At 43.2% G+C, this 21,300-nt stretch overlaps 2 protein-coding genes and 1 long non-coding RNA gene across 10 annotated transcripts in view; all 3 read right to left on the bottom strand.

Moving 5' to 3' along the window:
• Nucleotides 1-2,945: 2,945 nt before the first annotated feature.
• On the bottom strand, nucleotides 2,946-14,550 carry shc3 (SHC (Src homology 2 domain containing) transforming protein 3). Of its 3 annotated transcripts, none has more exons than XM_019882898.1 (13): nucleotides 14,515-14,550; nucleotides 11,133-13,429; nucleotides 8,529-8,599; nucleotides 7,962-8,025; nucleotides 6,723-6,842; nucleotides 6,481-6,534; nucleotides 6,359-6,410; nucleotides 6,146-6,275; nucleotides 5,689-5,842; nucleotides 5,520-5,613; nucleotides 4,909-5,094; nucleotides 4,116-4,426; nucleotides 2,946-3,833 (listed from the first exon to the last, which is right to left on the bottom strand). In XM_019882898.1, exons 2-13 carry the CDS (start codon nucleotides 11,691-11,693, stop codon nucleotides 3,705-3,707), a joined length of 1,926 nt encoding a protein of 641 aa, XP_019738457.1. In that variant the 5' UTR covers nucleotides 11,694-13,429; nucleotides 14,515-14,550; the 3' UTR covers nucleotides 2,946-3,704. The 3 variants fall into 3 exon arrangements, with proteins under 3 accessions (XP_019738457.1, XP_019738459.1, XP_019738458.1); XM_019882900.1 differs by having other exon boundaries at nucleotides 4,116-4,423; nucleotides 14,515-14,548; XM_019882899.1 differs by lacking the exon at nucleotides 14,515-14,550 and adding an exon at nucleotides 13,511-13,556 and having other exon boundaries at nucleotides 11,133-13,390.
• A 664-nt stretch (nucleotides 14,551-15,214) lies between these two features.
• The window catches only part of sema4d (sema domain, immunoglobulin domain (Ig), transmembrane domain (TM) and short cytoplasmic domain, (semaphorin) 4D), a 31,878-nt gene continuing 25,792 nt past the window's right edge, over nucleotides 15,215-21,300 (bottom strand). For 4 of the 6 annotated variants that reach the window (XM_019882891.1, XM_019882894.1, XM_019882893.1 and 1 more), the window contains 3 exons: nucleotides 21,104-21,276; nucleotides 20,945-20,991; nucleotides 19,532-20,582 (listed from right to left, as the gene is read on the bottom strand). In XM_019882891.1, coding sequence (XP_019738450.1) covers nucleotides 19,639-20,582; nucleotides 20,945-20,991; nucleotides 21,104-21,276 — 1,164 coding nt within the window. In that variant the 3' untranslated portion in view covers nucleotides 19,532-19,638. Of the gene's footprint in view, nucleotides 15,594-16,047; nucleotides 16,140-16,216; nucleotides 16,430-17,487; nucleotides 17,656-19,531; nucleotides 20,583-20,944; nucleotides 20,992-21,103; nucleotides 21,277-21,300 lie in introns of those variants that run through there. The other 2 variants (XM_019882896.1, XM_019882897.1) reach the window with 2 other exon arrangements.
• Nucleotides 17,828-18,988, bottom strand: LOC109523622 (uncharacterized). Its single transcript, XR_002169810.1, has 2 exons — nucleotides 18,901-18,988; nucleotides 17,828-18,740 (listed from the first exon to the last, which is right to left on the bottom strand). It is a non-coding gene; the product is annotated as an uncharacterized LOC109523622 (long non-coding RNA).

The raw sequence follows: 21,300 nt of genomic DNA, 5'->3' as shown, positions 1-21,300 counted from the left end.
CGAGCTCAACAAATGGAGAACAGGCATGCTCCATATTGAACATCACATATTGCACTTTGAAGGGGGGGGGGGGGACACCCAGTCATTTGTACAAAGAAAAGGCACATTTTTGTCAACAGAAAGGCCGGCTAAAGAAAGATATGTTCTCCTATTATTTGCCTCTAATTTCTTCTCGGAATGAAATAATTGAACCGTGTGGTAGATTCCTAATTTTTCACTTTCCCCTCACAAATAGTCGCTGCCTATCTCAAGAAAAGTTTGGAGTGGCGTGGTTTTCATGATCGGAACTTGATTAAGTTTATGTCTTTCAATATCAAGGTAAACATTCACGTGTTTATTTATGTATTTTTTTTAAAGGCATGCTTTGTACCCATTTCCTTGGCATATTTCAAAATGAACTGGAAAAAAACCTAATTATCATTCCTGTTGGAAAATTCCAAGCATGTTTCAATGCTGGACACATTCTATGGGAGTGTATGAGAATATGGGGGGGACTTCGAAAACCGCACGCCAATCCACAAAGGGAAATTTAAAAATGTGACAACTGTAGGTTAGATGTTGTTTTGCTGATGTATTTGCGCCAAACAACTCTTTTGAAATCATGGCCAGAAAATTCAACCCTGGTTTTTAATTGGAGCAAAACACATTTTCCCACACCACACGTGTTGGGGATTTTTTTTTTTGAACACAAGCCATGTCCCGGTTTCTGAGAGCGCATGCAACATTTGGACAGCCACATTCCATCAGTTGTTTATTTTAACCTTTTGTGTCAAAAAGATTTTTGTTTTCAATGAAGTCGTTGAGGTTAAGGTTGCATTCACGGTGGAAGAAGTTTTGAAATGATTTATTTTTGGTCTTGTGTTTCACATACAAACACCTGGCATTTGAACAGGGGGCCAGACTATTGATAGCTACTGTTTATTTGTTATTAATGACCATATTCAAATTTAGTTAAACTTATATTTGTCTACTTTTCAATTAAAAAAAAATTCAAATACCAGTTACAAATTAAAATGAAAAGAAAAATCACGAAATATACATGAATTATCAACAAAGCAAAGTGCTCAACTTGGACCATTTCTCCCCCCCAAATTCCGATTCTAAACTTGCCATTAGATTTTCCCGACAGCAGTCAATTCTGTTGAATGGAGGTGTTATGTGACAAACGCGTACTGTACACTCTCTCCCCTTGCAGCAAAAATACAGGCATTACATTGCATCGGTCTCGTCAAAACCCACTGAAACGCATGCTGAGTTTGGTTGTACTGCACTTGAACACAACCCCATTTGCTATGGGTAATGGGCTGAGGAATAATCACGTTTTTTTTGCTACTATTGTTAGGAAATGAGAACAAGGTCGAGTTGAGAGACTGTGCTGACACCTAGAGGAGGGTCTGCTTCTATTTTTTTCTTCTGTCTTTGGTGAGAAAGCAAGTGACGTCTCATCCAAGGCTGTCATTGTGCTTTTTACGTGTGATCATTAAAATTGTCACAATTTAGTCGCGGTCAAAACAATGTAATCAAAGCATCCCCCTCCCAGAACCAGTCACTAACACCTACAAAAGAACTCCAAATCATGCAAATCAAAGCGGGATTATTTTACAGTGTGAGCACACACCAGAGTCATCCCGAAATAAAGGGCATCGAGGGCATGATTTTTTTTTTTTTTTTTAGAAGTCATGTGACCCAGAGAGGCAAAGTAGAGTATTGTGGGAAAAGATGACAAAATTATTCAGAGCACAAAGTAAATAAATACAAACCGAAAAGAAAGTGGAAATATTGTTTAAGTCAGAAAAAAAACTTGTTCGAATTAATTTGCAAATAAGTTACATAATTGTTAGCATAGTCGTAATAAACTGTAACATAAGGGGCGATGCTTCAAGAATAGCTGTCACATTGTGTGCTCTTATTTTGCAAGAAAAGAAAGTGGGCAATCATAATTTGAGTATTTGGAAAGTCTTCATTGTTGTGACTGTGGACGGTTTGGCTCTTTGTGTCCTTGATATTTGTTCCTTGGGTCCCTTATTTGGTCGCACAGGGCTGAGCATGTTTCTCTATGTACGCTTGTGTTACTCAGTTACACGTTGTCAGAACATTAAGCCTTCCATGCCCTGCTAAATTCAGCCCTGCACACAGTTTGTTTTTTTTACTTTGAATTTTTGCATATAAAATACTTTTTCCGTGTCTGCTTCTGGGTCCTAATTCCGTTCTTCACGTTCTGACCAGTCATGTATCCGGCACACTGAGATGATAAGATCCGCCAAGCCGTTAGGGCACAGAGGGCACAGATCGGCAGACACGAGCAGCTCCTTTTGGAGTTTATGGACTCTACTCAAAACTTTTCCACCAACGTCAACTCAACGGGCGTCCAGTTGAGAACAAACGTTCCAACATTCTGTGGTGGCTGAGCTTTAATTTCACTCAATACTATCATACAGCCTCCCGTATCAACCCTTCGCCGTCTGTCTTTAGCTGCTAGCCTCCCACTGGTCATTGATGGGTCACCCCGACTACACTGTCCACAAGATTTTGGATGTATGTGGCCATGGTAGGGGTTTTCGGTATTTACTTGACTAGGAGGGTTACGGCTCCACGGAACGTTCCTGGGTCTCTAGGTCCCTCATTCTCAGCCCTTCCCTCCTCCGGGACTTCTACCGTGAGTTCCCTCAAAAGCGCCCGTGGGTGCCCCTTGAATCAGCGCTGTTGTGACTGTGACAGTTTGGCTCTTTTGTATCGTTGATGTTGTCAGTTGCTTTGATCCTTTATTTGGTTTCACATTCGAACACATTGTAAATGAGACTAAAGCCATAATTTTAGGTAATAAGAATAAAAGATGAGTATGATGAGAATGAAACACTTCATCTATATAGATATTTATATCTATATATCGATATATATATAAAATAATTTTACAGAAAAAAAAGAAACAGAATAAATAATACATTGAATATTTTTTTATGCATATCACATAAACTTCTACCATTATGACTATAATCTCATAATATTAAAGAAAAATTCTTCATTTCAGGAGAAAACATTTAATTAAGTTAGTAATATTACAACTTTTCTTGAGAGCCAAAACAAATACTTTTTTTCTGAAAATTGTATGACTTCATAAAGACTGGCAATCTTACAACTTTTTTCTCTTTTTAAAAATCTTTTTTTTTCTTTTCAGTGTGTCTACTGTTTTGTCGCAAGGAAATTTTGAATTTATTCTTAAAGCCACAGAACACTAATTTGGGAGACGTGCTAGCATTCGGGCTACGACAGAGCGGCATTTTTCCTCCTTTTCAAACAGCTTTTGTGTTTGGGGCACTGGCATTTTGTTTGTTTGTTTGTTTGTTTTTCAGTAAAAATGTGGTTGTGCTTGGCAGACAGAAAGTAACATTTGTAGCTTTCGTAATTAAAATACTCTGGTCCACACCTTGTCAAGGCTTGATTTATCTAAACTACGGTATCATATAGTTTGAAACATCAAATCAATATATCATGGGTGTTTTATACTGTGTCTTCGCAAAAATATAGCATTTCAGTGGTCACGATAAAATAACAGTTCTATAATAAATATTCTCTTTTTTTTCTGCATCACCCGAGCGCTATAGATTTGTATTTTTAGCAGCTTCCCTCACGCTTAAAGTTTCTGAGACGGCAGGAAGGAAAATTCGGATCTTCCCGTTTTCGCAGGGGGCTTGGCGGGCGCAGGGTCACTGCTTCCATACGACTGGCTGCAGCAGGCACAGTTCACTCCCGGCTGACACAATTGGCAGGTTGTTGTCACGGTGATGGCCAATCAGGTGGCTAATGCTGTCAAATACGTGATCTTTTGTCCGAACCTTTAAAATAGAAAGAGAGAGTTTCCTTTTTAGTGGAAAGCTCCACAATAGCGAGTGGTTTGCACAATCTGCACATTCAAATCTTGGATTAAGCCCTACTATGTCGAGTTGCCGTTTTCCTACGATTATACTCTTTTCTCCGGGTGGTCCAGCTTTCTGACTCATTCTAAAAACATGCACGTTAAGCTAACGGAAGATTCTAAAATTGCCCCGATACGAGTGTGAAGACTGAATCGTGTGATGAGGACAACTGCTTTTGTTGGGGTGGGGAGTGAGCCTCACCGTGCCTTCAGGGTCCACCAGTAACAGGTGCTTGGCGATCCCGTTGTGCATGCCGGTCAGGACGTAAGAGCCCGGGTTGGTGGCACTCTTGCGCACCAGGAAGTCGCCGTCGTCATGCAGCAGCTTTTCGGCAGCGCGCCGGCTCATCTTCCCACGGTACCACGCCTGACCCTCCAGTTCCTCTTGCGCCCGGAAAGCAATGGAGCGCGCCAGCAGTGGGCTGGAGTTGTCCACCGACGTCGCCTTGTGCAGGGCGGATACTTGCGAGGGTGCTTGCGGCTGCGACTGGAGGGCATCCTCGAAAGGTTCTGCTCCATATTCAAAGGAATATTATTCTTACATTTTTCCAATCATGAAAACAGTTCACAGGTGCATTAAAGGGTGCATATTATGGAAAATTGACTTCCAAGAATTGTAATATCAATTTGTAATAAAGATTGTTTTTTTGCTTTGTGTTGCCAGCCAAAATTTGATGTACATGCAGTTAGTCGGTCGAGTGAAGTGGGGGGCAAAAAAAAAAAAGATGGAGCAATTCAGGTTGAATATAGCCTCGGTTCAAAACACCCCTGTACATGAATGAATTGGTTTCCAAACAAAATTTTTCATGTAACAAAGCACCATAGTATAGTGAAGCAGATTTTTGCAAGTAAAGATGGCACTCTCTGCCACAAGAGCTGTGTGAGTTGTGTTCTGTTCCACTTGATGGCAGATGTAGGCCCAAAAGTGTATAAAAAGTGATTCAAACCTCCTTCCTCGCATAACGTGTACCCGTTAAATGCCATGAAGGACTTACTCATGTCAAAGAGATCAGTCGGAGGGTTCTCCCTTGCCGTGGCCGCCATGCCCTTGGTCACGTGCTCCGCCTCGGCCTGCAACGCCGCCAGGACCTGCTCATCGATTTGTTGGGTGTTCATGTAGGTGGGCATCTCATCCGCTTTTGTCACTGGACCTTTGCTCTCACTGCTTTGATCCAAGGACCCTGGAGAGGAACAGTCATAGCGGTGGTAAAATAGAAATGCACGGCTTTTACATTTACAAACAAATCAATGAAACATCGAAGACATCATTTCAAGTTGACTGTAACCACCAAAATTTAAAAACCGCCCTTTTTATCGGAATGTTTTGACCTTTCAGCCAAGAAAATTGTAAATCTCATTAAGTCATGCTAACCAGCGAACCAAAGTGCAGAAGTAAAATTTCCCAATCCAATTTGCCGATCGGAGCACCCCCCACATCGTTCTGTCCATTAGCTACAAGTTTTGCAGAAATGAAAAAAGAGAGTAAATACAAGCACACTTTTCCTGGACAAGCTATACATTTTGTCCCTTGAGTATAAAACGTGTGAGCTGAGTTAAAATGACCAGAAAAATAAGCAAGAGCTCAAAAAAATTACAATTTTACTACCTTGTTGTATGAAGATAGACTTTCTCTCTTCTGTCCAGTTTTCTCCACAATGCCGCCCTTGGTAATAGTTCTGATCCACAGAGTTTGTGCCCATCTAAAGGCAGACGATCTGATTTTGATATGTTTGCAACTGTTGGTCTGTCATTGGGTTTAAGGCACCGTAACGCACTTGGCTTCCATCTGAAGGCGCGTTAGGATTGGTCAGCCGTGCGTCGATGAAGCCTCCGGGGGGCGGCATCTTCCCGGGGACGTTGTTGTAGTAAGGATGCTCCGCGGACTCTTCCTCATCCTCCGTCCATGGCAACTCCTCCACATTGAACACCCTGCATGCAAGTACACACGTGTATCAATCCATACTATTCTTAATTGAATTGCAACCTCTTAGATAAACCTCATAACACACATACACTTGATGCCCAATGTAGAATTTTTTGTTCAATCAGATATTTTTATGTGCTCGTTCATATTACGAAAACAAATGTGACTTCTAATGTGAACGGTATTATTGAAGTGACAAGCATGCACACAAAGCACGTCATGTAGCACAGTGTAAATAAATAAAAACATACAGTACATACAAAGGTAAAAAAAAAATAAAAATCATGGTTTTGACGTGTAGCACTCACCTGTCATGTGTGGTGGAAGGCTTGCTGGAAGGACACTGCATATACTGCTGGAAGCGAAGGTCGAAGGCCTGGCCAATAGTACCGATGACGTCCTGGGCCAGCCCATCCGAGCACTCCAGGATGTGACACGCTAGGGAGAGACATTACAACAACAAAAAAAACCAACAATGATTGAATGGATGCGCTACAAGTGTGAAAGGACTTAATTCATACCTCTTCTGTTCACGGGATCCTTTGCCACATAGGCGACAAAGTCCGTTGTGTCCTGAAAGATGGAAAGAATAATTCTAAGTGTATTGTAAGAATCCATCCACACTTTTGTACGAGATACTTACAGGGTCTCCACCAGATGCAAAGGAGATGGACTGCATGTGATGATTGGCTATGATCTGCACAGTAAAACAATACAGCAGGTATAGACTTTTTCACATTGTAAACAAGTTTGCTTGAGCCTTAGCCACGTGGGAGTATGTGTGATGTCACAGACTGTCATTTTTGAGAAATCTTGTCACACTGATACTGTAATTAAAGCAGCATAAATATCGCTGTCATGCAGGTGGTGTGTTTTCCGGCTTACTTGTTTGCAGTCCGGCGTCATGAGGTTGAGACTACTGGTGGAGATGTTCAAGTTGATCGACATGCCAGCAAACTGCAGATTGCTCTTCCCCAGGATGTTGGACAGAGCTTTGGATGGTGGCTGACACACAATAAGAATTCAATTAGAACCCAAAGTATGTTAAATCCCATTCGACTGTTTCCAAGCTTCTATTGAACCAAGGCACACTTTTTGCATCTAAAAAAAAATCTCACAGCGCACTACCTTCAAAAATATCATAAAAATTGAACATACTGGTTGGGAATCATTGCATTGGAGCAGACACGCATGCTCTGGCTAATAATGGGTGACTGTGAACTGTTGTTGATCAGGTTGAATAGAAAGCTGGATGAAATTAGCAAAAAAGCGATCTAGAAGGCTCTCACAAATGCCATCACGGTGGTGCTTTTGTTATTACTCTCATCCACAGCCCAAATAACATGCACTCATGTGAAATAACATGAAATAGAGCAACAAGTGTTTTGGGTTTTTTTTGTCTACGCCGGCATTTGCACAAGCACTACAGAATACGGGCCGATGCTTCGTTTCATAGCCAGCACAGAAAGCGTGTCCAGTGTGAGTCATTGAGCCACCGTGTGCAATGAATGCGGCGTGGGATGCAGCGTGGGATGCAGCCTGTCATGCCCCTGCACTCGCACACGGACACACGGTTCTGTGTGTCATCATTTCTCTGCTCTCGTTATCAGGACGTGCTATCCGCCGTTCAGCGGCCAGGAAGGATGAGGAAGACGACGAGCAGGGGCCATGATGCTATAAATAGATTCTAAATGAATATGTAATTGTGTTTTTTTCACAAATAAACATTTGCATATGTGACGACGTACCGTTGTCCCTGCCTCCCTTTTTGGGTTCTACCACTTCTTATTTCTTGATTTTCTTCTCACTGTTTCCATTCTTTACCTCACACAATGTCACTTCTTCCTTTCCCCTCGCCTGTTCCTCACTTCCACACGTCTCACTTGTATTTTTTTTTTTTACTTCCACACTGCCTTCTTGCCCTCCTTACAGTCTCATTTTATCACTCTTACTTATGGGCCTTCAGTGTCTGACTTTATAGCTCCCTCCTCCCTATGCTCTTCCTTGCTGCCTCCCTTCTTGCCTTCCACATCGTCTCACTTTTTGCATTCCACTGTGTTCTCCAGTTTTTCTCATCCATCTCTTCAAACCCCGGCAATGCTGTCTTTTTACCCGCCTACATACCTTTCGCTTCCGCAGAGCTCCTTTGGTCGGCGGAACAGCCTCACAAACCAAGCTAATAGCCTCCCTGGAGGGATTGAGATACAACCAAAGACATTAATATTATGCAGTTGTGGTAGCTGTAATAATTATTAAAATAATGACAACAATTATTCTGGTCAACTCTAAAAACCTTGCAGCAATCATGGCAACAATGTTGGCAAAAGTCACAAAGTGGTTTTAGGGACAGAGAGTGTAAAAAGCACTGGGTAGAACAGAACAGAAATGAGAGGGGCGACACGTGTGCGACCTTGCCGGCTGACAATGCATCAATGCAAGTGAAGCAGAAAAGTAGAGTCGGCATAAAGTGAGTCGCTGTCAACTTGTCGTTTAATAGCTACACAGATATAAATAAATGGAGTCGCCCACAACACCACATGAAACAAGGCGGGACTTGAAAAGGTTCTAATTGCAACCAGATTGGTGGAGACATTCTAAAGTAGGGGGCTGGTTAATGTTGATGCCTCATAATGTACAGCCATCCGTGCCTACAGGTTAAGGAGTAGTTATAAAATTAAAACATGGACTAACCTTGTTATTTGAGATCGTGTGGTGAAATCTAAAGATCTCATTGATCGCAGCACTTCAATGCAACCCAGATACTGGAAAGAAATGACAGACACTTGTTACAAACTATCACCAAAGATATCACCATATTTCACAAGACCTCAGTTAGCGAGCGTATTAGCATGCAATTTGCTTTTTCTTAGGTCATTTTGCACGATTGTCCTTGGTTTAAGTCGGGACCGACATGACATTTCAAGGTGGTGAAACTGTGTGAAGGGGGAATAGTTTCCGCAGTGGTGTAAGAATTTTGTCTTGCAGCACAAGGCGGCATGCTCATGTACTTACTTTTACCTACTTGACTGTTTTACAAAAAATATTAATGGCCCAAAAGCATTTTCCATAAAAATATGTGCTGTAATTTTACCACTATGTTAGTGATAGACGTTGCCTATAGCGGACCTGAGCCCCATCATAAACTGAGGACCACCATGTTACAAAATTTGGAGCAACCTCAAAGAGTGACAGGGGACTTCAGAGGAGCCACTATATTATATTATTTTGTAGAGAACACGGCCAGGATCAAGAGACAAAGTTGCAGCACAGTTGGGGGGGGGGGGGATCTACAGTATACTGAATTCTGTAGTGTTATTAAAATGCCTCATAAGATCCTCCTGTAATCCTCTTCATTAGCAGCCACCTACTCACACAGAGAGAACAGCCCAGGAACACTTTGTGCTGATGATGAGCGTCGCATTCGTCGTCAGGTCTATAAACAAAAACATTTTCTCCGCCCCTTGCCGCTTAGGTTTGCCATTATAAAACTCATGATATACTGGCGCGTCAATAAAACTACATTTTTTTTAAATATATCTACAAGTCAGTCGTTAGGGCGTCGACCTCACAGTGCAGAGGTGCATGTTCCGGCCTTCCTGTGTGGAGTTTGCATGTTCTCCCCCGTGCCTGTGTGGGTTTTCTCCGGGTACTCCGGTTTCCTCCCACATTCCAAAAACATCCAAGGCAGGCTGATTGAACACTAAAAATTGTCCCTCAGTGTGAGTGTGAGCGCGGATGGCTGTTCGTCAATGTGTGCCTTGCAATTGGCTGGCAACCAGTTCGGGGTGTCCCCTGCCTACTGCCCGAAGACGACTGGGATATGCTCCGGCACGCCCCGTGACCCTTGTGAGGATAAAGCTGATCAGAAAATGGATTGATGGATGGATGTTCTGGAAAACGCTTTGTTACCGCTGCAGCTGTTGTTAAAGTGCCATATGGCACTTTGGGTTGCATTTTTATGTATGAAAAGTGATATATAAATAAAGTTTGATTGATTTATTGATATAAAGATGGATTGTATGAGGATGTTTCGAATTTTAAAATACATTTTATCTTTGGCAAATCACACACAGAAAAATTAAAAAAAAAAAATTGGGCATTGAACAAATTTGTTCATATGTGTGTCAAATAATCTCAACACAGTATTAAATCCAAGTCTTTTGTGTCGATGCTTTGGCTAGATCTGAGGTATTTTCCCAAATTTTAGTCTATTTTGGCGTTCTGAGCTATGAAAGCCTGCCATAAAGGGATTCATTGATGTGAATGTTGTGGATGAGATCAATGTCCACTGGGTCAAATGGCACATGATGGGTGAGTGGGGGCGACCATGTGATGCTAATTTGAAGTGACGTTGAACTCACAGACCAAAAGCCTAAAATGGTAAACACGCTCATTGACGCTGACTGGCCTTAATGTGACACGGCACACAGACACTTTGTGTGACAATATGTCACTGTTCTCTTATGTTGACTGATCCACATTAAAACAAGAGTTTCCCTGAAATGTAAAAAAAAGAAAATGTTCTATTTTCCATTTACTTTCCACATCCAGCATCATCAGTTCTGCCAGTGACTCATTGCCGGCATGATGACTTTCACAGCTCAGCGCCAATGTGTGCTCCTTTCAAATGATGTATGCTTGCCGTTGACATAAGATGCGTTGTCTTTTCTTTTTTTTTTTTTATACCCCTGCTGTTAAGCTAATACTGCCACAGCCAACGGGGAATAAAGATGTCGGCATGGTTACAAAAGCGCGACACAGAGAGCGACTGCAAATGTGACGATTGCCTTCTACAGGAGGGTTTCCTGATATGATGGCTGATACTGATAGTCAACCAGGTGCACTAGAAATGTAGTGGTTCATGTAGCTTTCCCGCTTAATGGCCACAATTCACAAATGGTGCCATCAGTATCATGAAATCAATACCATACATCAAGGATGCCCAGCCCAGATCATTGAGGGCCCCTGTCCAGAATGTTTTCGATGTCTCCCTGCTCCCACACAAAATATTTAATTGGAACTTTTTTCTCTCAGTTACATTGACACTGTGAATTTCTTCTCCGGTCCCTGTAAGAAGAAATATTGTATCACATTTTATTTTGACATTCCAACTTCTGGCAACCAGCACAGGGTTCACAGTCGGCTGGCATCGTCTCTCGCACTACGTAAGCCAGATCAGGACTGGCAATACAGAGAACGGAGGAATGGTGAAGTCTGCATTTCGCCCCCAAAGTAAGCAGTCGAACATGACATTGAGTGTAGAAAAATAGTTAGTGATCAGCATTCACCACCTACCTTAACGATGTACGTCACTCCTGGCCCAGAGATCTTCTCACTGGAGTGCAGCCACCCTCTGAAAGGTTTGCCCACTGGTCCACCGCAGCCGGGGTTCCAGTCTTCACCGCCGAGTGGAATCTCGTCCAGCCTGCTCTTCTTGCTCATGCCAACGGCAGGCTCCGGTGCTGACAGGCAGGCCGCCGCCCCTGGGGCCGCCACTCCGAGGCTCGCCCCCGAACCGCCGCCGCCCTGCAGCTTGGCCACTGCCAGGTCCTTGACCGCCGAGGGCAGACCCTTGATGCCAAGCAAGCTGCCTGAGTTGCTGAACTTCAGGTTGGACACCTTGTTGATAAGGGTGCACAGGGGCGTACCGCCATCGTCCGAGTGGTCGTGGCCAGCGGCAGCAGCGGGGGCACTGGGAGCGTTGGCGGCGGCCAAGGGCTGTACGTCGGCCGGGGGCGTGTATGGTGTCTCGGGGCTGGCCGACACCTTGGGGTTCATGGACAAGCCGTGGACGATGTCATCGACGGATGTCACCGACTCATTCCTGAAGCGGTTGTATTTGGTGCGGTGAAGCATACCCTTCGCCTCTGCTCTCTCACGGCGCCTCAAGCGACATGCACCGCCAACCTCCTTGCCGCGATGATTACCCTCTCCTGTAACATGGCAGCAGCGGACGTGGCGGCAGTGGAGACAATGGTGGTGGCAGGGGTTTCAGAGCAACTGTAGGCCACCTCTCTCGATTCCTGATCGGTAAAATCCGGCACTTCAATCCAGTCAGGAGAAAAAAACACGGCAGAGATCCATGGAAACGAAGCAGAGGAGAATGGAGAGGTCGTTGTTGTGGTTTCCAGCGGTGATGCTTCAGCTGCTGCTACTGCTGCTGCTTACAACAACGATGATGATTTCTAGCCTCCCGAAAAAAACAACAGAAAATCCACAAACCACGGAGAAGGTGATGGCGACGGAATCAAACTAGCTGCTGCCTTACTGCCAAGCCGCTGCCAGCTCAGAGCTGGAGCATGACTCACTGATGTGAGAAAACCTTCTCAACAAAAGGCTTGCTGAACACTGCAAATCACTTCCTGTTGGAGGGAGGAAGGCACGGAGGGGAGAGGGGGAAAAAAAACTCCCACTTACAGCAATCTAGAAACAATCGGTTAGTAAAATCCAACAGCTGTTTAATGTACTTGAGTTTATGTTATTTATCTAACTGTAGTTGGAGTTTATTTAATTATTCATTTAACTTGAAAATATATAGATCTACTTTTTAATGGAATAATGTGAGGTAGCTTGATCATCTAATGGTAATTGTTTCAGTTCATTGTAATATGTAACTGTGCAATATCATGAAATTTTGCATTTGAGAAAAACAATTTTATGAGGTGATAGGTGCAGTTAAACTGCTTTATGGCTATTTAAAGCACTCGCTTCAGAGGACATAAAGTGCAGTTAAAAGAACAGAATTCTGCGAAACTACATTTGTCAGCCATTTCAAAACACTTAAGAAAATTCATCACCAAAATCAAATGTGGCTTCCCATCATAATCAGAAATGTGAAATTGAGAGCGAGGAGCTTAAACAAGGTTACTACAGCGATGAAAATGATACAACCCAAATAAACCCGCTATGGACGTCATCTTCCTCAGGCGAGGATGAGTCAATGAAGAGGAAAACAGCGCAAAGGAGAGTCTCCTCAAGAGCGGCGCCACTGATGGTGATGATGAGGCATCCACGGTCGCTGTGGCAGCAGGGAAGAAAGCGCGCAGCCCCACACTCACCCGCACAAACAGACACCATTCATGTAAAAATGTCCTCTAGCCTTCTAGAACGGGAGCCAGTGACACTCATTCATGAGCAGCTTCCGCTCTTGCTCACTTTGCTGCATTTCGCACTGCAGTCTCCCTCCCCGACATGGCAAATATAGAAGAAGAGAAAAAAACCTGCCTTCTCCCCTCAAGAACAAAGCAAGCAAGCAAAAAAAAAAAAAAAAAACCTCCAGCTAAAACCACAAAAAGAAGGAAATGGAAGGGACAAAAGGCAATGTTTATAGTCCTGGCTGTGAATGAAATAGCAGGTTCGCATACCACTGTTTCTGTGAATGGAAGCGAGGCCGCTTCACTGCGCCTGCTGCTGCTGCTCCACCGACACAGCTACTGCAAGGCAATCCCTTGGGACGGCATGCTCCTGTCCAATGAGTGGCCAGCTGGATGACTCATTCAGGGAAGGCTTGCAGGATAGTGGAAGAAACCATTCCCAGGCTGCGCAGGTGAGATCTCGTTTTTCACGATGAAAAAAACAAAAAAAGGTCTTAACTAAAACAAAAAAAACATCAGATTACATGTCTTCATCTTCTTCAAAGAGTTTTTACATCATAAAAATCAAGAAAAGCATACATGCTTTGGTAATAGTAAGACTGCACTCCCCTTCTTCCTCCACAATGATCTTGTCTGTAACCATTATTATTATTAGCTCACTGTTTTCAATTCAACGTTTGAGAGAACATTTAATTAAAACATCTACAGTGTGTGCGGGAACATAAGAGCGTGTTTTAATGTGGATTTCTATCGTTATAGACACACACACACACACACACACATTTATATATCAGACTGTGACTAGGGTAGAACCATAGGAAACCATACCACCAGACAATGACAGTCAGGTCTTTGTATTCTATTTCTGAAATCACGCATAAATCCTTGAGGACTTCACCATTACTTTGATAACTGTAGCAATTTTGCAATTCTAATGCTAATTCATAATTTAGGGTAATGATAAGTAATTCCAGCAGACAGAGGTCGATCTTTGATGAGTTTATGCCTGTCACTGTTGTAACTGTGTGTTTGCGAGTGGACCGAAAGATAACATCCATCGGTGTCTTTAGAGTCCATCTATGGATGACGATGACGTAATCACTGCTGAGTCTTTTAGGCGGGAATTATTCACGAGACATCCTATTTAATTCCAAAACAATTAAAAGAACGAGAGAATGTTCGCCACCATTATTATACTGTTTCCGCATTTACATACTGATGACGTAGCATCAGGAGCAACATGCTCATGGACACTTCGAACAGGCCGGGGATTGAACTCCGAGCTTCTGAGTTGGGAGACGACCACTCCATCACTGAGCCATGCCTCCCAATAAATATAAGTGAATGTGCTTAAAATTATACACTCACGGGGCACAATATAAAAAAGAGCTCCGAATTTACCACACATGATTTTACTCAAGAAAAGATATGCCACCATCAAAAAGGCTCGAAACAAATATATGAGGTTCCGCTACAATTACATTAGTTGACATACATCCCCTTTGTGACTTAATAATCCAAAAGGTTTGACTAAATATATTGAAAGGCCCCAAAATTAAAAAGATTAGCGGTGATGTACACACCTGTTTTGTCACGAAGCTGCCATGGGACACTCCCGGACATGTGACATCGATTATCCAATCAGAAATGATGTGGAGTCGAAACAAAATGGCGGCTCATTATCGCGGTCACCCATGACCTTTTGTCCATAATTTATTTCACAAGATGTGGCCACTAAATTATTACAATATTTTCAAGTAGTTACAGGATAAAAAATGTAAGAAAACCACTTAAAACTGCAAAATAAGAGTGAAGTAAAGTAAAAAGCAATCTGAAACAAAGAAAGCAACAGTGGCACCACAGTGTCCAAGTAGTGAGGAAATTACCTCAAAGCTCTGAGGTTGGAGGTTTGAATTCAGGTACTCCACACTTCTGTGTGGAATTGAAGGTCAAAACCCACATAAGCAACGATGGATGGATGTGGTAATAAAAACAGGTGCAGGGAAGCAAGGCAGAAAGTAGGTCTAAGTGATTGAGTAAGGAGATGAGGATGAATTAATAAAAAACGGTTCTGAGAAAAGGAAGGCGCGGACGGGACGAGGAAAGAAAAAATGTCAAGAAACAAAATCCTGTAAGTGTACAAAATGAAAAAGGTGTGTATTTTTAATTACAATTTTTCACAAAAAATATGATGATGTAATTTTTGTTCTCTATCCGGACACAAGAGGGCGCCAGAGCAGCATTTCTAGATAACGCATAGAAAGGATACATGTACAGCACAAGCACAAATTCAAGTTTCCTTTATTCTTGCTTTATAGGCACATGGATACGTTGGAGAAATTACACAAAAAAGAAGCGAGTAAGAACTGCCACGTTTGAATGCTGCTGTAAACTAATTTTTTTTCATGCAGCATTTGCATACAGAAATCACACCAAGCAAGCTCCGGAGAGCTTCAAGTCCTCCATTTTTGTAGTCCCGTGGGTTCATCGCAAGTCTCGTGACGTATTTGCCTCGCGCCCCGCAAGAAGACGCGTTTAACAAGGACCTACAGGCTTTCTAGTCCCCCAAAAACTGAAAGAATAGAGGCACAGGTTCCTCCGTCTCCAATTATGATAGTGATGCATGGGAATTCGGCAGCATTCAGTGGCCATCACAGCTTTCCTGTGGCGTGGACAAAGAAGAGGTTGAATAAGCAATCGAAACAAAAAACGCATGTCAGTAGGTTCCCACAGTGCATCCTTTCCGACATCCTCCACATGATTTTGCATGCAGAGGATTGCCGCTTTTCCACTAAACTGTCCCTGCGAGGCTCGTGGCAAAATGCAAAAAACATGCTCCATTTAACTCAACACGTTAGCGTGCGCAGACTGTATCCAAGAGGACACTAAGGGCTATTAATAATAATATTAAACAATATCAGATTTATTATACATAAATATTTGGTTTTATAGATTAGGCTTGTGCTAAAATAAAGGTAAATGAACCGTAAATACATTTTAGCAGAATTATTAGGAAAATTGAGTTAATACAGTAGATGATTAGAAAATGTAGCAATGAATAGCGCATTTAAAGGAGCCGGTGAAGTAGCAGGTTAGAAAAAGTCACTTGCACCTACCCATGACTTCTCCCATCTTTTTAGAAGCTGCTCATGCTCCCTGAGCGCACTCCTCCATTGGTTCAAATCCCTGGACGGAGCGCTCTCCTCATCTGTCGAACAACCAATAATCTCATCACACCAACCGTGGCTCAAATGGATCGGACACCGCCGTCGGACAAAAAGATACCTCCGACGGCGAGGTGGAGGTCAACCTGCGACGCGTCGCTCCCCACGCCGGCCTTGGCCACGCAGCCGTAACGGGCGTCCCGGAGCAACGGCCCCGTCCGAAGCCGGCTGCTCACTAGTACCATGTTCCCGGCCAGCGGGAGACGGTACTCCGTTACGGCTGTGTCCGCGCTGCGCCCGTTTATGAGCCATTCAATATAGATGTCGCGAGGACCTGAGGGGCACAAGGGGACTTTTCACGCCGACCCAACAGGATTGCGGACTGTTAAGAGTTCAAATTACATAAATAATATTAATCATAATAGAATGTCAAATTTCTGCTTCTAATTGTTGTATTTTCTCTTAAGCTTGTAACAGATGTTTGGCCAACTTGAGTTACTTGCAACTAATGTAAAATCATCAAATAGAGTATATTTCAATTCAAAGAATGTTCCATTAGCTTTCTTTGATCCTTGAATGCCATTCTTCTGTAAAATACAACTGTTAAACAAAACAATCAAAACGGATTCAGTTTTACAGGCACATGTCTTATATTGTTCTCATGGAAGTGATTCTCAAAACATTAACACTTTGCCATCACAAGCTAGCCTTCTATGGTAGCAGTGCAAATAATACAAAGGTATAGAAAAAGAGAGATTTACTTATATGAAAGTGTGAGTGTTGTTGAAATAGGTGTGTGCCGTTGGACTTCAGAGGTCGCACTGTATTTTCCATAGAACTCAGGTAACTGACATCATTCCCATAAAAGGCTTGTGTAGAACACCGGGTAAGGTCGTAATCCCTGTGGCACACCACAAGGCCTCGGTCTCCTCAGTAATGTAGTGTTATTCTCACCAAACCAGCAAATTAAAAAAAGCAAACGAGCCAGCGTTAGACACATTTGACACCTTTTATTTTGTCTCCCTACCTACTAACCTAATGACAACCTCCATTTATTTACATATCTTTTTCCCATATATACACACAAACATCTTGACAGGTTTGCAGGCACAAAAACGGCCCAGTTGGCATAGTGGGAAGCAACACAGTGTGCGTACCATAGAACTAAAAAAAAAAAAAAAAAAAAAGCACCTCTGCAGGCATTCACAGACATTCAAAGTCGGAATGTCACCTTCTGACAGTGCTGCCACATTCAAAAGTTGGAGAGCTCAGAGAACAGGCCGCAGTGTTAGTCAGGCCATGCAGGTGAAGTCCAGACACAGATGAGGAGCAGGGTTATTTTTATTTTATTTTTTTTTAGGCTGGAGGGGAGGGCAGGGTTACATCACTCACCCAAGGCCAGACAGAAGAGCAGGAAGGCCTCTTGGGCGTGAAGCCCCCATGCCTGGTCCTTCAGCAGGGGAGGCAACAGCCTTACTTGCACCTCACCAGCCTCCACACGAGGCTTCGTGGAGGAAGAGGAGAAAGTGAAAGTAGAGGAAGGCAAGACAGATGAAGAGGCTGTGAAGGAAGGAAGTGGTGGTGGTGGCAAAAGGAAAGAAAAAGTTACATTGAGGAACAGGAGACACAAGAGATCTGCAAGAGACAAGATGGATGCTGGAAAAAGAGCAATAAATAAAACGAATGTATAAATTCACCTTAAACACCTTGTTCCGGAAAATCGTGGCCTTTGTTTTTTTTTTTTTTTAAACAAGAGTGGTTTGATTCCTCCAATAGATTTCCATTCGATCAACCATCGTCCCCCTCCCAAGAATAAAGCTGGGCTACGACATGCTGAGCAAAACTTTCCCTGAGATTTGTCGAAGTCCATCGGCCCATGACGCAGACAAAACCACAAAACAAAACAAAAATGATGACTTACTCAGCCTGTACAAAGAAAACGGAGTCCAATTTGGAAAACATTCACATAACTTACCAATTTGGTAAACAATGTTTCCAATTTGGAATTAAAGAATTAGCTTTTCTTGCTGGACCTAAGCTAAGACGGAATACACACAGACACACATATCGACGATATTTTTCAACTCTTGTGATCGGTCGGCTCGGTTATTTTATGTCTCTGAAAGATTACCCTGGGTGATTAACGTGTGGTGAGGTGTGTGTTAAAAGTGATCTTTCCTCCCCGATACGCTCGGGACCACTGACACTTGTAAGTGTTAAACCTGTTCAATATTTACAATCACAAATCATTAAGACACTGACTGTGACATCAAACAGAAGAATAGCCAATTAGCTGTTGGCGGACGCAAACAGTGCAGCTGGTTGTGTTGAGGGTTTGAACTCGTTCGCCACAATAGAAACTAAAGTTGGCAACGGCAGTGTTGTTACCAGAAAGGATAACATTCAGCCTTCTTTTTCCTTTTCCCACAATTCTTCTTGGTACATTTTGGCAATGTGGATGCCCAGTGGCACTGTGCTGCCACTCACAGGTCAGTCTTGGTACTACAGCAGCTATCGGGTTCGTTTGAGGTGATTGGAGGAGTGTGTGTTGAGTGAGTTGTGCTGGTCATCTGGCGTATACCACACATACGAGCAATAAAAACATGAATGATAATTTTTTTTCACTTCGGTGTTGAGTATCTCACCTATTCAAAATTAGTTGTAAAAATTCAGTAGGTGTGTACAGCGGATTCAAAATGTGAATTTTCAAACATTGAAATATGTCATGGGATTGAATGGGAATAAACCAGGAATTTGCAAAAGTGAAGGTTAGCTCTTGAAGATAGTTTACACAACAAAATCGACCTATTCAAAATTAGTTGTAAAAATTCAGTAGGTGTGTACAGCGGATTCAAAATGTGAATTTTCAAACATTGAAATATGTCATGGGATTGAATGGGAATACACCAGGAATTTGCAAAAGTGAAGGTTACCTCTTGAAGATAGTTTACACAACAAATTCTCTAATTATCAATAATAATTCAGATAATCGATTAATCATTTAGAGATCCTGTTTAATTTTAAATCATCAAAATCCTCAGACTTTTAGCCTCTCAACATTAAATTGTCAGATTTCTGTGATCTCCATGAAAGCAGCCTCCATATTGAATCAAAATAAAATATTTTTCAAGTTGCGATCCGACGAGCCGATGTGATGAACCTACAATACGTGATCATGCGATTCAGTTGATGGAAAAAAAAACCCCAAATTAAGTTGTAAAGAAACCTACAGGTATCTAATTTTTTTTAATGGCTGCTTTTGACAAATTGTTTTTATTTCTGCTTGTACAGGATACCTTTCTATTAAATTACCAGTACCCGCAAATACTTGTTAATTCCCATAAATTCCCTTGATTCACATGGAATGCTTGAAAACTGGAATATTAAAAAAAAAAAAAAAAAAATTCCTAGTTTAAAATCCAACAGAAACTATCTGGAAATGTTCTGCCCCTTTGCAATTTAGGAGGGCGCAGCAGCTTCCTGAACATAAAAAGCAAAAAGATGACAAGTGTGTGGCAAGAGTGCCAAGCTTCCATTTTGTTTCTAGCAATAAGGCTCATCGGCGTCAGCGAACTGGATGGACTGGGAGTCACAGTCCACGTCAAAGGGTTTCTGCGGGGGCGGGCTTTCGTCTGCAAAAGTGTGTGAGGGCACTCGCCCATTGCTGCACTCGGGCTCCGTTTCGTAGCCCGTATCGCGCAGCGCACGCAGATTCTGACTGCTGTTCTGCGCTGGCCGCTCCTTCGCGGCGATTTTGTCTGACACAACTGGCGTCTCCATGAGGCCCGCTTCGCAGGCGCTATACTCAGGCCGGGCGGCGTCGCTTTTCTTGTGCGTGCCCAACAGGGCAGCCCGCAGGTGCAGGCACGGAGCCGGGAGGTACTGCATATAGCAGTTATAGGCCACTGCAGCCAGGAAGAGCAGGAAGAAGAGCAAGAAGAGAAAGAGGAGGGCCGTGCCGTTCCCGTGCTGCAAGTATTCCGCCTCTGGGGCGTCGCTCTTCGGGGGAACCTGCTGCTCGGGCGGCTGATCGGTGCCGCTGGTTGGGGTTAGTGATGAGCGGGGCGGTGATGTGAGCTGCACGGCGGGGGTGAAACTGGGCGGGGCGAAGGCTGATATTAGCACTCTGTCAGCCTCGACTTTACCTTCCACGCTGCGCGTGATCTCCTGGCTCTGGCGGGTGGTTGCGGTCTGCGAGACCTCCAGAGTCAAGACGTAACCAGCCAGGAGGCGTGTGAAGTTCTTCCCAACGCCGGCGACGAACTCCACAGACCAGCACTCGTATAGGCCCTGGTCCAGGGAAGCCACGCTGTAGATGAGCAGGCCGTTCTCTCGAATGAAGTGGAAGGGTGAGGCCTCGGTGAGGAGCGAGCCGTTGGATCGCCACGTCACCTGCGCCATGTTGGAGCGCACCAGGCATGGCAGCTCGGCGGAGCTGCCAGGCTTGACCGAAACACGCTGGTAGTCCTTCAGGGGCACAATGGGAGCTACCAAACGGAAAGCAATGTCAATTTACCACACCATAGTCACAATACTGAAGGTCTGAAGGAGAAAATGAAACATCAAATGTATAAAAAAATAGCACTTTCTGTAATTTTTCTTGCATTTGCTGTTAATATTACAACTATTATCCTTGCATTTTCCACTCAATTGTAGTCCTCTTCATAGAAAAATTAGAAGTGGTTTTTTTTTAACTAGGACTTTTTTTTGTGTCAAAAATTGAATGTTACTGTCGCAATGCTACTTTCTCCTGAACAAATTAGGATCAATTAATATGAGATATTATCAATCAAAAATCACTTCTACACAATCCCAAATAATGCATAATTCATTTTTTATGGCACCTTACCTTTAGGACATTTGTCTGCATCACCACTGAGGCTCTGAATTAGCCCCCTGGAGGGAAAAAGTTTTTTTTTTCAAAACAATAGCAATAAATGTTGCAATGACAGTGTAAAACACAGGGAGCAGTGAGCTGTCCTCAAAGATGATGTCTTGGCTGAATCACCTGAGCTGCTGACTGGGCGTGTCAGAGATTTTGACGCATCGGGCAGTGTGAGGTTCCCAGGCACAATATGGATCTCGGGCCAGTATGCAGTCATCACAGGACTGATAGTTGCGGCAGAACGCCGTGGGAGACTGAACAACGCCAGAGTCAGAACCGGCATATAGGGATTGCGTCTGTGAGGAGGGTCAGAGGATTTT

This window comes from Hippocampus comes, unplaced genomic scaffold, assembly GCF_001891065.2.
Source record: "Hippocampus comes isolate QL1 unplaced genomic scaffold, H_comes_QL1_v1.1 scaffold30, whole genome shotgun sequence".
NCBI lineage: Eukaryota > Metazoa > Chordata > Actinopteri > Syngnathiformes > Syngnathidae > Hippocampus > Hippocampus comes.
Note: the sequence above shows the minus strand (reverse complement) of the source record. Positions and strands in the feature narration are given on the sequence as shown.

Excerpts from the sequence above, each read along its gene's own strand:
- shc3 (XM_019882898.1), bottom strand. The coding sequence starts at position 11,693 with ATGCTTCACCGCACCAAATACAACCGCTTCAGGAATGAGTCGGTGACA. Across the intron at positions 5,843-6,145 it reads CCTTCCACCACACATGACAG|GGTGTTCAATGTGGAGGAGT; the intron begins GTGAGTGCTACA and ends ACTTGCATGCAG. Across the intron at positions 5,095-5,519 it reads GTCTATCTTCATACAACAAG|GGTCCTTGGATCAAAGCAGT; the intron begins GTAGTAAAATTG and ends GTTCCTCTCCAG.